Here is a 19445-nt window from a genome sequence, read left to right on the forward strand (position 1 = left end):
AGCTCAAAGTAACTGATTTTTTTATTTCCCAGAAAATTTGTTTCTAGATTTTATTCATAGAATTTGCGAACCGCGGATTTTTTATGAGTTGCCTCATTTTAGGATCATCAAATATATCAGTTTTTAACTTTTTCTTAATTCTCTTTTAACATTGGTCTCTCAGTTCAATACATAGACAGAAAATGTTGATGTTCTAGGTTGTTCATCATTAGCTTGAGTAGGGGTCGTGTAGCTCATCGTAAGTAGACCCCAAGATCATTGGGGTCGTAGGGTTTGACGATTTGCTTCTATTGCCTAAATTTTTTTCATCGACATTTGCTACACTGAAGAAACAGTCGATGTGGTGATTCTGAGGTTTTACAGATCAATAATGCAGATATCATCTATATATATAAAATACAATACTATAAAATTATAATTCATATATAAGTATAAATTTATAATTCATATTATGCATGGGTTTATTATATGTATATGTGCAAATGACCGTATATTCGACCGCCAGAAAATAATTTGAACTTATATTATTGAATAATGCGTCCATATGAACCAACTGATTTTTAATTGAAACATTTGAAAATTCCAGTCAAATCTCTCTATGACCATTGATTGTTAATCACTAAACCGACGCAATTATTCATAATTCATTATTATTTTTTATAAATAATTCTCATTTATTCTTAAATATTCTCGGCCATACCCTGCAAAAAAGTTAATAAAAAAAATCTTATGCACTTGGAACCGTTTCAGTGCAATTTAAATTATCTACGTTTGATAGACGAGGTCAGACAAAAAATTTATTGCTGATCTGACCATAATTAACTGATTAACTACCTGAGGTCAAACAGATTAAATAGTGTTATTACTGATTTATTTATTTTATAGAGTCTAATCAATCGTAATAATATTTTTATTAGTAGTTATTGCGAAATATATTGAGTAATCAAAATGCCGAAATTTATTTTAATGACACTTATCACTTTTAATTTAATTTAATTAATTTATTTGTCTGAAAATATCTTGAGTGCTTTTGATTATAGTATTTTAATTGGACTTGTTATGAAATAAACACATTTGACTATACTATATTTATCTAAATAAAAAAGAAAATGCGATATTTTAAAAAAGTTTAAGGAAATGGTGCGATGTATGTATATATATATATATATATATTAATTATCTATTATTATTTTTACCAAATATTAGAGACACTGTCACGGTTAAAGTACAATTACAATTAAATTAGAATTTACTCATTGCAAAACTAATTTGATGTTGAAATTCAAATATAATATATTGACTTATGAATATACTTATGAATAAACTTATGAAACCTAAATTATGGTTTAAAGTAGTTCTAATTTATTAGGATCATTCAAAATGATTTGCTTTTCCTGACAAAGTACTTAACTTAATTGAACTTTTTTGCATTCATCTTCACACATGATTAGTATATGTTTTGAAAGCTTATATATCAATATTTGTGTTCCTAAAAAAACTCAAATTTAATAATTATAACGACAATTAATTTAAAATTATTGTATAGACTATAGACAAATACTAAAGACAATTAATATTAATATATAAATATTGAAATCATATACGGTTCTAAGAAATTTGATAAATATTCGAAATTTTACTGATAAACCTGTCTTAAACAAAAACTAATAGATCTGCTTCTTAAAAATACGAATCAAATGTACAATAAATCTTCCAAATCGGATCCCAACATACATCTATAAATAATATTTTTTAAGGATTTACAAAATAATCAGGAAATTTCAAAATGACATAAAATACACTCGATTTTATTACAAGATCTATAATAAACCCTTTAAGAAGTAACTAACAATGAACTATTCTAACTTTAAATATATTTATCACTATCGTTCCAATAAGACCTACGAGGGTTAAATGTTTAAAGGTTAGCATGAATAAAACAAATATTAGATAAGGTTACATCAATAGTCCTTTATTGGAGCCATAAAAGTCCTGAATTAAATTATGGTTTTGCAAAAGCATGTATAATTAATTTTTATTTCTTTGTTAAAGTTTTCAGCGGTGATAAGAATAAAAATTGACCTAAATAAATAGAAGTATATTAATTAAAATTAGCGGGCTAACAAGTACCTCTTGTTGTTGAAGTATTATTTAAGTGGTCTGAATATTTTGTATGTTTTGTCCTCTGAAAAAAAAAAACTAAACTTGAAACGTATGGATATCTATTAAAATTATTTTAAGAAACATAGGTGTATGTTTTACGCGGTATTCGTTTACACGTTTTCGATCTTACGCGGTTTTTGAAAATATTTCTTTAACGAAATTTATTAATTTTTGCATTTACACGAAATTATAAACAAGAATTTACTTATGTCTATAATAGCATCACAGAAATATATAAAATACAATACTATAAAATGTATGCTACAGTTACGAACACTTAGTAGTCTATGTCAATGATTTTAATCAAAGCATTATGATCAAAACTAAATTTTATGTGTGTATAAGTTAGTTTGCTTGAAATATTAAAATAAAGAGCATCATTGTTTTTAAACTTTGTTTTTAATTAGCGTTTATACATAATTGATAACGTAAATTTATTCAAGGTAAGCAAATACCATAATCATTTTTTACAACATCTCTAATTTACCTATATAAGAAATTATAGTTCCACAGTGGCAAAAAATGGAAATAAAAAATAGAGAGTAAAAAAAAAACTGTACAAACCAATTTTAGTTTGTATCTATAGAAAAAATACAAAATGTAAAATATTGAAATAAATTAATTTTCTTATAATTTATTAAATATGTTTGATATTAAATATATTAATATTTATTTTTCGTTCAATGTGTTTGTTATTCATCATATTGAAAACTGACAAAAAAGACTAGTCTGTTTAACAGATGGCAACCCAATCAGTTGTCACAACTCTATATGATATATTATTATTACCATTTCTGTAATAGGGCGAGTATTTTCGAGCCACTCGAACAAATAAAGAAACTTTTTTTTTGCAATCAGTACTCGTATATGTTCTATAAGTTGTTTGTTAAGGACTTATGACTACTTATGTATTTCATGAGAGGCAATCCATCGATTAACCATTCTCTTATGTGTGGGGTATTTTTCATATTAGCTCTTACGTCTTATAGTAGACATATGATTGGATGTTGCAGCTATGTCCACAAAGGACAATTTCCACAGAAATTATATTGTGATCTAAAACCCCAAGTAGAAATTTGACATCAAAGCTGCCTAATGTCGGGCTACGGCGTTAGCGGTAATCGAACCAGCGAACCCGGGAATATTTGCTGCTAGCCCACGCTCTATTCGATATCGCCACCGCTGGCCCTAAATAAAGAAGCTCACTGGAAATTTTTACCAGAAATATAAGGATCACTCAAATAACAACATCCAAGCCCTAGGTCAATATACACCAGAAATGGTTTGGTATAGCAAACACGCCATGCCAAACTATTGCTGGATCGATCCCTAGCAGCAAATCATACTTGGCTCGTCACTCCAGAGCCAATAAATCCCTCGTATACTTTTTGTGTTTTGTGTAATTATTTATTATTATAAATATTGTTGTGTGATTTTTTTGGAAAATCTTCTCTTCTTCCTTTTTTATCACAATGATACCATAGCTTTTATATTCTAAATACTTATTGTTTTCAAAAACAGATACGATGGATACTATACCTACGGGTAAATGATAAAATATAATTAGAGTATTTGACTTTATACAAAAGTACAGGAGCTAGACTCGACAAATAAATAGTTACAATAGTAGATAGAAATGGAGTGAAGATATAGATTTTTTAATTTAAAAAAAGTTCAAATTAACAACTCTTAGGTAAGGCAAACATTTATATAGTCAGGACAAAAAGTGTAACTAAACATATATATCATTAAAATTGCAGTAATCTATTTCACAAACAGCCAGCAAACCGCATTCCAACTCGCCATGTGCTAGTCACGTGTTAATAATTCTTTGACAGTGTTTGATGAACAGATACAAAATTGTGACGCTCATTTAGTCATAGAGGCAGAGACCATTATCGACGAAAATTGCACATGACGGAAAATACTGTCGCGTTTCACTAAAAAAATTTACATTAGGTTTACAAAAGAGACTAGTGGTGTATGGAAAATGTAACTAAATTGAAGGAACTTTTCGATCTTATAATTGTATTATATTAAATAAATGTTAAGATTTTGAAGTATGTTGTTTGAATTAGTTTTTTTCGACTACAAATATTTGAGTGTATAGATCAGTTTCTTCAAAAATTTGATAGTTATGAGGAACAATTGGAAGCTTGTAATAAAATGAGTTTTATATGATATAAAAATTTAAATATTAGTGGAGCTTGACGTAAAAGTTTGGGAAACACTGACTTTTTGTAAACAAATATGTACATCAAAAGGCGTAATCTGAAATTTAAAGTAGATTTTTATTCATTAAATATTAGTGTAAAATTACAAGTACATTAGAACCCCCCCCCCCCACCTAAATTTGAACTTTTACATATATATTTCAAATATATCATTCAGTGTTCGCACAATGCACAATAAAATGTTTGTATAGCGGAAAAATTCATATAAATAAAATGAGATGATAGGCATTTCTAATATTGATTTCTGGTCGCAAAATAATGTTTTGATAATTTTCTCCACCGTTCTTTTCATCTAAATCATCCAGAACCGTTCAACTGATCTTTTTCTTTACAAGTGCTTTAAATTGTCGTCTTATTGATATTTGCAAAACATTTTTTTTTGAAACATAATGTATTTTATTATCATTTCAAGAAAAATGATAATAAGCAAAAAATGCGAATTTAATTTGCTATACACAACTAAAAAACTTGTATCAGCAATTGATACGAGTGTCCTTGCCTCTCAGACTATCACCTTTATTATTGGTTGACTCACCGAAATTCTACGGGTCAACAATATGAACAATCATTGTTATTATTTCATTGGAAAATTTATGTTATTAAGATTGTTACTAACTCGCACCTATCGCTTGTATACGCCGGTTGAAATTTTTTAACACTTGAATAATTTCCTGATAATAGAAACCAGTTATTTTTGTAATATGTTTAGTAAATTATAAAAAAATACTGTATTATTTCAAGTTACCTATACTCTGCAATGAAAGCTACATCGCTTTCAAAAAATAGCATGGATTGTAAGTTACAACAACAAAAAATTTGTTAGGACTTCTGAACCAAATTTTACACATGATGAGTAATAATCAATATACGGTTTAACAGCTGTGCCAAAAGGGGATCATTTTTGAATTAAAACATATTTTTGATATTATATCTGTCATCCCAGTAAATAAGTGGTTAAGTCAATTCTCACCATTTTGCAAAACTTGATTTTAAAGTTCTATTACTCGTGTAATATCTTTCTTCAATAATACATGTTTGAAACTAATGGTTCAAATTTTATATAAAGTGCTTCATTAACGTTTGTTCCTAATCCATAGTTTTTTCAATTTAATAACTATTATCAGAGAAATAGTTAACACCGCGATTTAAAACATTTTTGCTAAAATTCGACTTAACGAGTAATTCACTGATATGGCAGATATATTGAAGTAAACGTTAGCCAGAGTTTTTATGCATCTCGCTAACTTAGAGCAATTCGTCACCTACAACATATCATTTTTTTATATTCTTTATTTTTTAAGTTATACATACTTCTAAATCTTAACTTAAGCATAACAAATCTTGCTTCAACTTCTACCTGTTAATTCTATTCTAATTCAAATTAAATAATCTATGTCAGCACAAGGACTAGAACCGAGTATCCCTGGCATGTGAGTCGGGTATGCTACTGACTGAGCTATTCCCGCCACTTGGCCAAGGTAACAGGATTTGAAATTACCATTTTATTGAAGATGGAAAGATGGAATACTTCACGGGAAGGAGTAAACAATATTTTCTTTACATTTGTCTATTTTAGTAGAGAGGTTTAATAATGCTAGCATCTGAAAAAGATGTTTTGACACAACAAAAGCGCCAAAGCCGACAAAGTCATAAATTGGCGTAAATTTATCGTTGCTTACGATTACTTGAACCTTTGATTAACAGGTTCTAGTAAAGATTAATAAGCAAATATAAATTTAAAATGTCACCTCTGGATTTAATGTAACGATCTATTATATGATAATTAAATGAACAAGATAATTTTCATCTCATCAGAGCTATAGTATCACACGCTCTCTATCCATCAATTGATAATAAGTAGTTAATCAATTTACCAGTAATAGACGTCCCTGTTAATTAAATTTTAATTAATTGATGTTCCAATAATATTTCTATACATCATTTTTTTATACAAATAGGACGCTTTGTACGTTTCATCTTATATATTCGAGATCATATTATATTATGAAACATTAAAGTTTGTATTGTTCTTAATAATAAAAATTTGATTAAAATAAAAGAGTCGATTAATTATATCAGATAAGTTATTAAACTATATTATAAATTTTAATACAAATAGTGAATACTAAAATAATAGACATTGTTATTATATTATATGCAATAATCTTGGATGAATAACACAAAACTATAAACAACCTAATAATATACTAATTGGTTGAAATAAGGAACGTACGTTATTGTTATAAAATTACGATTAAAACTTCAAATTTTCTTTGATTACTCACCGGATCCTTTACCGTTGACATCCACTCTCCAGCAATATCCTGGGTTAACCAGAGACCTGGTATTTTCTGGTACATATTTGTAAGTCAGTAAGTCCCATGACTTCTCTGATTTAGTTTCTGATGTTTGAATATCAATAGGACTTTGCCTCGATCCAGCGGCTTCAGGAAAGAAATGTGGCCAGGTAGATGGTCCTAAAAAACAAGAAGAATACTATAAGTTCCATGAATGTAATAATATGTAATAAAATAGCGTTAATTACGATGTGTTATTAAAAACGTTATATAAAATAATACTTAAAACTAAGCATTTTCATTTCAGGTCAGACTGCTAAATTTGTTTTAATAGTATACCGTTGCAATTAGCAAACCAAAAAGCTATGAATATTATATATGAACGGCCTATGGTTAAATCACTACAATTAAATTTAGCTATGTAAACTAAATTAATACAATACATTTTCAAAAGTTCTAGTTTAATGTAGATACCCGCCTCTCTACATAGTCAATTTTTTTCCTGCTATGTCTACCTATGAAATTATTCTCCAATATTTGATTCTCTTATAAAATAGAAAAATTAAGGTTAGTCTCGTCATTTTTCTTTAAAAAAAAAAACAAATTACAAATTCGAAGTTGCTAAATTCTTAGTTTTATTTACAAGATAAATGCCGAATATGCTAAATGTTAACAATACAATACACTGCATCTCAAAGAGTCACCAAGCTCACTTTGAGAGTTACAATTATTGAAAATAATTACAAATGACGGGTGAAGAATTAGTCAATGTTTCTATGAATAGATATTATACAATTATTGTCAACTTCCAAATATTCCCATTAGCGTCATTAATATTCCTAATGAACGTCGTCTGCATGGAAAAAAATGCTCTACTGGAACCGGTAATTATAGTACATCATGGGACCTCAAGTTGTTTTTCAGAATGTAAGAATTTTGTATTATTTATTTACTCTGAAAACTAACGAGTATTTTGTAACGCTGTTGGAAGATTTAGTTTATGACCATTCCGATTCAGTTCAAAATAGACCTTCGTTGTGAACACATCGGATTATATAAGAGCAATAATAAAAACATTTAATAAATACCAGGCTTGCCTGCCTGGCTGTGCGTGTGTTTTGTGTTTAAAGTGCAATATATAATACAAAATGGAGAGTATTAAGCAAGTTAATACACTCCTTTTTAATTTTAAAGTAATAGAAGGAGCAATTGCTCCATTAAAAGTACATATGTGGTTAAGAAAAATCCTTGAAAGTATATTCGAAGACATAAGTTGCATTCATGGAATCGCCATGGAAAGTAAAATATTAAATGTCAAATTTAATAATGCGGAAATCATAAGTAAAATTAAAAATAAATACGAAGCAAATATTAAGTACAAAGATGAAAACAATCAAAGTTACGAAATAGAATTTAGTGAACCGAAAAAACCTCCGAAATGGATTAAACTTCTAAACGTTCAGTGGGAGATTTCAGAAGATTATATTACAAAAATTATGTCAGAATATGGGAGAGTTTTAAAATATCAGGAAGATATGTGGTCTGGAGAAAACATAATTAACTGTTACACGGGAAACAGAACATTCCTTATGGAACTCACAAAAGAAATACCTGATAGCATTAAAATTAATGGAAAAAATACAACAATAATTATAAAAGGACAGCCAAGGAAATGTTTTAAATGCGGAGAAATAAATCATATGAAAAAAGATTGCACAGTAAATACGAGAATAAATGAAAGACTAAAATATGTTGAAAAAATTAATCCTGCAATATATAATAAAGAAGATAATATAATTGAGGAAACTGTATACCAAAAAGACGAAAATAAAATCAAACAAAAAGATCATGAGAAAAATGAAGAATACAATAGTTATAAAAAAGAAGAAAATAGAATAATTATTAATAAAAGAAGTATTGTTACAACGGCAAATAAAATAAAAAAATCGATAAAAATAGATAAGAAGAAAAATCATAACAATGAAATTGAAATAACACCAAAGAGAAATAAAATAATAACAACTTCTACTCCAAATACAGATGAAGTAATAAATCAAATCATTAGAAGATTTGATATAAAAGCACCAAGTTTGTCATCTGATGTATTGTCAAATAATCCCAATGAAAAAATGATAATTGAACAAGACGAATCTTTAAAGTCAAATAAAGAATATGGTGAAAAACCCGAAGAGGATTTAAACAAACAAATAACAAAATTATAAACAATATAAATAAAAATAAAACAAATATACTATTTAATAAACATGGATAATTACAAAATAAGAAACTTAGCAACAATAAATATAAATGGTATAAGGAGTTTAACAACAAAAATCTTATTAAAAAAATTCATAAGAGAATATGATTTAGACGTTATTATGTTACAAGAAATAAATGAAGACGATTTTAATTTTTTTAAGCCATATGAAAGCATCATAAATTTAAATGAGAATCAAAGAGGAACAGCAATCTTGATAAGACCTGGTATAAAATTTAAAAATATACTATTGCATGAAAATTCTAGAATAATAGGAGCAAAAATAGATGAAATAAATTTCATCAATGTATATGCACATGCTGGGAATGGTTTTAAAGCCGAAAGAGAAAAATTATTTGAAGAAGAAATAGGCAGTATATTTAGAAATAATACATCAAATGTAATTATAGCAGAAGATTTTAACTGTGTTATTAACGCAAAAGACCAAAAAGGCCGAACAAATAATAGTGCGGCCTTAAAAAGATTAGTGAATCAGCTTAAACTAAAAGATGCATGGGAAGAAAAACATAAGAATGAATCAGGATACACATTTCTCAGAGGCGATTCTGCATCTAGATTGGACCGGTTCTATGTAGATTCAAATATAAGTAACAAAATTATAGACTGCAAAACGGTACCGATAGCTTTTTCCGACCATAATGCTGTAATTCTGAAAATAAAAGCATCTTCATCAATACCCTTATTAGGAAAAAGCTATTGGAAAATGAACTGCAAAATATTAAAATCAGAGGAATTTGATAATAAATTTATAGAAGAATGGAAATTAATTGAAAAAAAATATCCGCCTAATAAAATAATAGAATGGTGGCAAAAAAAAGCAAAACCCAAAATTAAATATATAGCAAAAAGTATTTCGATACAGAATGCCATAGATTTTAATAACACAATCAGTTATTTTGAGCAAGTATTAAACGAGGCTGTCTCAATTCATAAAGAAACCGGAGGTATGTGGGAAATAATTAAAGAAATAAAAGCAACGATTAGAAAATTATATGATTTAAAAAATGAAGGTATCAAAATAAGATCAAGAACACAAACAATAGCAGAAGAGGAACGTTTAACAATATACCAAATAGCGAAAGAAAAGAAAAATGGAGAAAATAAATATATTAAATCGATGTATAACTCGGAAAACACTTTATTACAAAACAATATAGATATAATGAAAGAAATGGAAAAATCATATCAATATTTCTATAAAAAAGAATCAATACCAAACATAGAAAACCTTGCTATTTTGGAAAACTACAATAAAAATATTAACATTATTTTCAATGAGAATTTAAGAAATAAGATTACAGAAGAAGAAGTAAAAGAAGCAATAAAATCTGCAAATGATAATAGGACCCCCGGTATAGATGGAATTCCATATGAATTTTATAAAAAATATGAACAAAGTTTTACACCTCTTCTTGCAAGAATGTTTAATGAATTTTTAAGTAATCCAGAATACATAAATAAAGAGTTTACAGAGGGAATAATCATCCTTATACCTAAAGTAAAAAATCCAAATTATACAGATGATTACAGGCCAATAACGCTCCTAAATTGTGATCTAAAATTGTTTTCAAAAATTTTAGCGAATAGAATTAAAAACAGCATACAAAATGTAATAAATGACGGTCAATCCTGTTGTATAGATGACAGAAATATTATCAATAACTTAACAACAGTTAGAAATTTAGTATCTTTTTATAATACAGAAAAATATAAACAAGCAGGTCTATTAAATATTGATTTTAAGAAAGCATTTGATATGATGTCACATGAATACCTGTTTCAAGTTCTCCAGAAAATAGCAATACCTGACAAAATCACAAAGGTTTTTTTTTTTTTTTTTATTTTTTTTTTTAATTTTTATTGGCTTCCTCTTATTATACAATTAGCCATATAACATACATTTTAACTTAAATATTTTCTATATAATTTTAAATATACATATTTATATTTTAATTTTTGATCTAACTAAAAATTCATATATTACTCTATAGCTATTCTTATTACAAATTAATAGATCTAAGTTAAACGGTTTGATAATATCTAAATTTCTATATATATAATTTAACATTCTTTTTCTGTTTTCCTCATATTTTTTACATTCCAGAATTATATGCTCCAGAGTACCTTCTTCCTCTCCACATTCACATTTATCTGAATTTATCACTTTTATTCTATGCAAGTGTTTCGCATAGCTTCCGTGTTTGGTTCTTATCCTACTGATGGTGACAATAAAACTTCTTTCTTCGTTTTTAAACTCTTCAAACCATGGTTTGAACGATATACAGTCATTATATAATTTGTAATGCCTTCCTTTTCTTTGCGATGTTTCTCTCCATACTTGTTTCCATCTCTCCTCTGCTTTAATTTTAATTTTCTTAATTATGTCACCATATAAACATTTATTATATTCTTCTCCGCTTACACTCGCTGCTTTTGCCAGTTCATCGGCCTTTTCGTTTCCTTCCACACCTATATGACCTTGTACCCATCCAATATTTATGTTATTTCCAATCCCTGTAATTATCTCTATATCATTCAATATTTCAAAATATATTTTTTCTTCAAATTCTATTGTATTCATGAACTTCTCTAATTTATTTACACTACTTAAACTATCTGTTAAAATCATAGTTTTTTTATACTTATTCATTTTAGCTATTCTAACAGCTTCACGAATAGCTATTAATTCTGCCGAATAAATAGAAATAAACTCCGGGAGTTTATAACATATGGGTATTTTTTCCTTTTCAATCCATATTGCACATCCAACTCTGCGTGAAACATTATTTCTCGACCCATCCGTATACAAAATTATACTATTAGGTCCATCTTGTTCTATCCACTTTTTATACTCTTTTTTGACTACAATCGTACTTTTATTATAATACAATTTTTCATAATATGGATGAACTCCATGGGCTACGTTAAATTTCCTATAATCCTTTAAAAATTGAAAACTGCTTAGAATGTCTGGTACTTTTTTGTTTATCCAATATGTGCTCCTGTCTATACATCTCCATATTTCCATCAGTTTGTAATTCAACACAGATTCATTATTTATTATGTTTTTCAAAATATATTTATCACATAAGAGCTTTCGTCTTATTTCTAATGGCATTTCTCCACTTTCCAATAATAACACATTTGTTGGCGTTGACTTCATTGCTCCTATACATATTCTAAGACATCGATATTGAATCTTGTCTAAATCTTGAATTTTTCTACTGTTACTAAATATCCAAGAGCCATAATCTAATTTTGGTCGAATTAATACTCTATATAGGTTTAATGCTGAACTTGGATGTAAACCATTCCAAGTTTTATTTAACATTCTTAATATATTTATACTTTTTTCTGTCTTTTTTTTAATACTTTCTATATGTGTCTTGAATGCCAACTTTTGATCTAGATAAATTCCTAAAAATTTATTTATTTCTTGAACTTTTATATTATAATTTTTTGTTTGAATGCTTGTTGGGAAATTTCTTTTATTATGTCTAGTGAATATACCAATCGTACTTTTTTCTTCTGATAATGTTAAACCATTTTTGCTCAACCATAAATTGTATAAATCAATATTGTTTGTCATAATCTCCAAAGCATCTTTTAATGTTTTTCTTTCTACATAAATCACAACATCATCAGCATATTGTAAGATCTTTGTTCCAGGTACCCAAATTTTTTCTAAGTCATAAGCATATAAAGCATATAATAAAGGACTTAGTATACCCCCTTGCGGAAGTCCTTTGTATAAGTATCTTTCATATTTTCTATCATTCATCTCTAAAACTATTTTTCTTTGGAAAACATTATAAATTATACTTCGTACAAAAATTAATGGCAAACCTAACTTTAATAATTTATCCATTAAAATATTAGGTATTACATTGTCATAAGCTCCCTTTATATCACTAAATAGTGCTACAACATATGTATTTTTAGAAAATGCCAAATATATGTCACTAATAAATATACTTAAATTATCCATTGTACTATGTTTTCTTCTGAAACCAAATTGAGTTCTTGGGAATATTTTATTATGTTCCAACCACCATTCTAGCCTCCTCTTTATCAATCTATCTTTTATCTTGGCTATGCACGAGCTTAAAGTTATTGGTCTATAAGCATCTATTTCATTTTTATTTATATTTGGTTTTCTTAATAAAATCACTTTATTAATATGCCAGTCATCAATTAATTCAGGCCTCTTCCAATATTTATTAATTATCTTTAGTAATATTTGTTTACCTTTCTCTGGAAGGTTTCTTAACATTGAATATTGAATATTATTTAATCCAGGCGCTGTATCCGTTCTTTTATTCCAGGTTTTTTCTAGTTCCCATTTTGTAAACGGTTTACTTAATAAATCATTTTCCATTTCCGCATACCCATTTAAATCTTCATCAATATTGTAACTAACTCCTGGTGGTGCTATTTTGTCTACTAGAACATCTAATACATCATCACTACATTTTGATACATTTCCCGATTCACCCATATTTAGCATAGATCTCACCATTTTGAAAACTTTCCTAGCGGGCGTTTTAGGTTTTATATTATTTATATAATTATTCCAGCTTTCTCTTTTTTTCAATTTGAAAATTCTTCTTACTTTTGCCTTGAATCTATTACATTCCATAAAGTTTTCCCAGTTCGCATTATTTCTGTATTTTGCTTCTATTTCCCTTCGTTTTTTAATTAAATCCAAACACTCATTATCAAACCACATTGGTCTTCTGGTTTTATTCGTCACCTTATTAATCTGTATACTGCTGTTAGCTGCACTATCAATCCAATCTAATAATTCACTATAACTAACTTCTGTTGTAGAATTATCTATCTTTTCGCATTTTTCTTCTATAACGGATTTATATTTATCCCAGTCTGCTCGTTTACAATTCCATTTTCTTACTGATGTATTTATATATTTGTCATTTTTCACATTAAGTTCAACATGGATTGGAAAATGATCAGATCCCAGTGACTCCTTTTGCACTTCCCACTTTATCTTATTTATTATTTCTGATGAACATAAAGTTATATCAACCACCGTTTTTGTATTTTTGAATACCAGAGTCGGACTTCCATTGTTCACTAAATATAAATTGTTTTCTTCAATTGATTCCAATAGTTCATTACCATATCTATCACTATATGAGCAACCCCACGCATAATGGTGAACATTAAAATCTCCCATTATGATACAAGGTTTTGGGATTTTACAGAATAATCTATTCCATTGCTCTTTTGAAATATTCGTTTTGGGAACAACATACAATGATATCAAATAATTTTTTTTCTTATTAACGTTAACTTCTGCTGCACACATTTGACAATTATTATCTTCGACTGATTCAAAATTTATTTTATATTCCCTACTATCTATATTTTTATTTATAAATAATGCCGACCCTCCTTTATTATCGTTCCTATCTTTTCTTATACATTTAAAAATTTTTAGATTATACTGCCTGTTCTTATTGAACCAGGTTTCTGATAATGCTATTATATCTAATTGTTTATTATATAACCACTCTTCTAAACTTTCTTTATTTGCATAAAACGATCTAATATTCCATTGCATTATTCTCATAATTTAATCCTTATATATATATAAAAATTAATAACAATAATTAATTAATTTAACATTAATTAAAAAAAATAAACAAATAAATACAATAGAAACTTAACTATCTTCTTATTTTTTTTTTCAATATATATTTATATATATATACACATATACATATATATATATACACATACATACACACACATATGCTTAAACTCATTTTTAAATTTATACCTACGTACTTACACATTAATCTTTGCTAAATAAATAATTAATCAATTCCTTCAGAATAAACCATTTCTAATGATTTTTTTTCACTTCCTTTACCTAAACTTTCTAAAACTAATTCTAATTTTGTTTTTATCAAATTCATATTTTCTTCTTTATTTACATCTATCCCATATCTCTGATCCTCTAGTTTTTTAATTATATTCATAATATCACTTCTCAATTGTATCCTCCGTGCAGTTGATATTTCTCTTATCTCATTTCTTTTATTCCTTCTGTTTGAGTTAGTACTATCATCTCTTTCTACTAAATCTACCCCTGACCGATGTTCAAAATTTTTGTTGTACAATTTTCTCATATTGTTCCTATTATATGGCTTATTTATTCTCATTAACACTTCCTTGTCATAATATTCTTCTTTTTCCTTCCAATTTGATAGTATTTGATACCTATTACTACTTGATGTACTTGAATTCCGTGCAGTAGTATTAATGATTTCTGGGTAACTACTTTCATATGTTTTAAACTGATTGGTGTTACCAACTGCTTCAGCGTATCCATTGTTTTGCACTATCTTTCTTGTTTCGGAATATGTTATATTCTGCATTGCCATAATCTCTTTAATTTTTTTATTTTTTAAGTAAACCTCACAGCCTTTATCATCCGCTAGATGATTTCGATAACATAGACCGCATATCACTAATTCACTTTTACATACCTCAATTTTATGTTCTTCTGCACACTTTTTACAACGTATTTTACTTTTACATTGGGCCTGAACGTGGCCGTACCTCCAGCAATTGTGGCACTGTATTACTTTCTGAATAAATGGTTCAACCCTACAACTCACTGAATGTATATAAACTCTTTCCGGTAATTTATTACCTCTAAATACAATTTTGACTCGTTGTGATCTAACCTTTTTTGTTTCATTATTTTTACCCTTTAAACATTTAATTGCCAAAACTTCACAATCACTTCGAATACTGCCTAGTATTTCTTTTTCATCTATTTCTGGGTCTATATCAAAGATAATTCCCGATCTCATTAATTTGTGTCTAGGTATATATGCATTAATGTTAAATATTTCTAATAAATTTTCTCTTATTATTCTATTTGCACTCTTATAATTTTTCAATACTATGTTTATTTTATTTTTACCGATTGATCTGATTTCTTCTATATCTTTACTCAAATTTATTAAATGTTTATGAAAGATTCTTCCTACTGCCATTGGGTGAAATCTTCCAATATTTTTGTCTTTACTCTCAGCATGCACTATGAATGGGCCTTCATCCGTTTCTTGATAAAATTTCATTTCTTTAATAGTTTCCATGTCCTTTACACACATATTATACCAATTATTATTTTTTTCATTGTTTTCATTTACTACTGAATTATTATCACTAGTTTGATTTACATTTGCCTCTTCAATTACATCTGCTTTTAACTTTTTATTTGTACTTTCCGATCTGTCATTTATTGAATTATTACCAGTCATTACATTATTTTCATTATAAATTCTGGTTGTTTCACCATCTTTCCTATTAATTATTCCCGATCTATCTCTAATATTAGTAGTATCATTAACCCAATGAATTTTATCACCTTCTGTGACATAATATGTATTATTATCCCACTCCAATTCACTTTCACTACTTGTATTTATATCAACATCTGATAACGATTGTGACTCACCGCCACCCGGGTCAGGTGGCTCGGTATCCATAATAACCCGTTATAATTTCTTCTATTCACTACAATCAAAATTATACTATTAAATAAATATTTTGAACGATGTGCTCACTGCGGTTGCCGAAACTCGACTGAATCACAAAGGTTATAAAATGTTTATATAAAAATGCATCATCAAGATTGCAAATAAATGGAAACTTGTCAACAAGCATAAAAATTGAAAGATCAGTAAGACAAGGTTGTCCGTTATCAATGGTACTTTTTATAATCGGCTTAGATCCCTTGCTGGAACAATTAAGTATACAATTAGAAGGTGAAAAATTAATAAACAAACATATAAAAGTACTAGCATATGCTGATGATGTATCTATAATCATAAAATCAAATGATGAAGAAAAAAAGACACTGAAAACCATAGAATCATACTGTGAATGTTCAGGTGCTAAAATAAACAAAAACAAATCAACATATCTGCCACTTGGTTCAAAATGGAAGAGAGAAACAAATAATATACCAGAAAAATCAGAAATTAAATATTTAGGGATGTTAGTCAGCAACAAATTAAATGTAATGATAAAAAAAAATTGGGATAAAATATTAAATAGTATAAGGATAACTTTGAATATAGAACTCTCCAGGAGACTAAATATAATATAAAAAATATGGCATGTAAATCAGTTTGCTTTATCAAAAGTGTGGTATATTGCACAAGTTTTGCCAATGAAAAAGGTTTACTCACAAAAAATTGAAGCATTGCTAGGGTTTTATATATGGAATGGACACAGACTTCGAATTAATAGAAAGCAACTCAAACTAACACAATTAGAAGGAGGTCTGAAACTAATATCAACCAAGGAGAAATGCGAAGCCTTACTCATTAAAAATATGATCAAACAAATAAATGAAAAGCAAGTCAATGGTGAACTTTTGCAATTTTGGCAAGAAAATAATAAATTACCGAAAATAATTAAAAATGAATGCAAAATTATTAATGAAAATTGTATATGGTTCACGGAGAAGCCGAAAACAAAAGAAATTTATAACAAATTACTGGAAAATTTCACTCCTAAAATAATGGAAAAAAAACCACACCATAATTGGAAAAACATATGGAGGAATATAGAAAACAAAAATATTCCTTCAGAATGGAAAACAACAAATTATTTGATAGTAAATGAATGCATTGCAATGAACGCAAAACTTTTTAGAATAAAAATGAGTAGCACAGAAAAATGTGAAAAATGCAATAAGGAGGAAAATGCCTTACACTATTTAACTGAATGTGGTAAAAAGAAAATTATATGGGATTGGATGAAAACAAAATTAAAAATCTCGAAAATAGATGTAACTGAAGATGACGATAAACTTATCAAAATAGATATACAATATAAATCAAAAGAAGAAAAAGATGTTAAAATTTGGCTGCTATCTGGAATCTTATATAATTTATATCATGGTTTTGAAGAAATAACACTCATTGAGAGGAATTTAAGAGAAAAAAGGAAAGAATATTTTTTGAAAAATAGTTATATAAATCCACTTATGTATAAAATATTGTAAAATAGAATGTATATATTTATTTATGTAAAAAAAAAAAAAAAAAAAAAAAAAAAAAAAAAAAAAAAAAAAAATTACAGCAAAAAAAAAAAAAAAAAAATTATTCTAATAAGACACGTTTTGATAAATTTTCAAACGGTAATATGTCAAGTTGACAAAAAATGACAAATCACATATTTACGTGTTGAGGATTTGATTATTTTGGAATACCTTAGAAAAAACACATGTACGAGTGTTTTTATTCATCTATTTGAATTTTTATAAACTTTTACCTTATTACCTTTTATTTTAAATTTCGTTTTTGGAATGTCAACTAAACTATCAATTCTTTCGATATTTTAAATATCTGAAATCTTTGCATTTGCTTTGCACCTAATTTACAAATAGGGTAGAGCAGAGCTTAAGGGCCCGCGGGTAAAAAAGTACACCACCTATATCCCTAAAATTAGTGTAATTAAGAATTTTTTAACAATAATATTTGAAAGTAGAGGGAAATAGATATATAACCAGCCATCACCTTAATTTTTACGACGTTGATAGCGGGAAAAAAATGACAAACCCATAACAAAAGTATTTTCTTTCGCTGTTAGTTATTACTGTTGTGAGCACTGTTATTTAGTTCGCGAGACCTTAATATAATTTTAAAGTATACGTTATTTAATTTGTGCTATGACATGTATTGTTAATTTTACGTTAGATTCAACAGTTTTTTTATATAAGTTCTGCAAAAGCTTACAAGTGCGTGAGGTAAAAGGAACCAACTTATGCCTATGAGGATAAAGGACAATGTGACAATTTTTTGAAAAACAGCAAACAAAACATATTCCTTCAATTATGAATTAGCTAGGAGTCTTATTGAACATAGTCATATAGTTGTTTATTTGATATGTGTTATTTGTTATGATATAATTAGTTTGGTTTTCACAATATATTTGTTCAAAGTCAAATCGGACCTTTGTGCCCCGCCCTACCTTTATCTCAAAAATCGAAAAATCTAAATTACAAAATATACAAGCAATGGTCAAGTTTCAAAATGATCGAGAATTACTGAATTCTACACTAGTTTCTTGATGATTTTTTTCGGTAGTAAAACATTCTTCTTCTTTTCCACCAGACGGTTGCAGGTTGCAGGTCGCGTGATCGCGAATGAGCTAATCCAACTATCCGAGGAATGACCATTGCCGACGAGTCACGAGATTCGGTGCAATTCAAAAACAGAATAAATTCATTGAGATGTTTGTTCAGAATTAATTTTAGGACACGCAATGGACAATTGACAAGAAATTGATACTTGACTTTTTCACGAAGACACAGGACGTCGGATGCGTGATGAACAGAATTTATTACGGCGCGAATAATTCAAACATATTTTTGACAATTATTGAGGTAATTATTTGACCTGAAGAATGATTAATGAATGTAAT

General features: G+C 27.7%; 1 protein-coding gene across 1 annotated transcript in view; it reads right to left on the bottom strand.

The window, feature by feature from the left end:
• LOC113378114 (carbonic anhydrase 13) overlaps positions 1-19445 on the bottom strand; it is a 113952-nt gene that overhangs the window by 22425 nt on the left and 72082 nt on the right. The window contains exon 2 of the mRNA XM_026618638.1: positions 6683-6874. Within this exon, the coding sequence (XP_026474423.1) occupies positions 6683-6874 (192 nt within the window). The remainder of the gene's footprint in view (positions 1-6682; positions 6875-19445) is intronic.

This window comes from Ctenocephalides felis, unplaced genomic scaffold, assembly GCF_003426905.1.
Source record: "Ctenocephalides felis isolate EL2017-DRISC unplaced genomic scaffold, ASM342690v1 CF-g0.4_SCAFFOLD_01886, whole genome shotgun sequence".
Taxonomy (NCBI): Eukaryota; Metazoa; Arthropoda; class Insecta; order Siphonaptera; family Pulicidae; genus Ctenocephalides; species Ctenocephalides felis.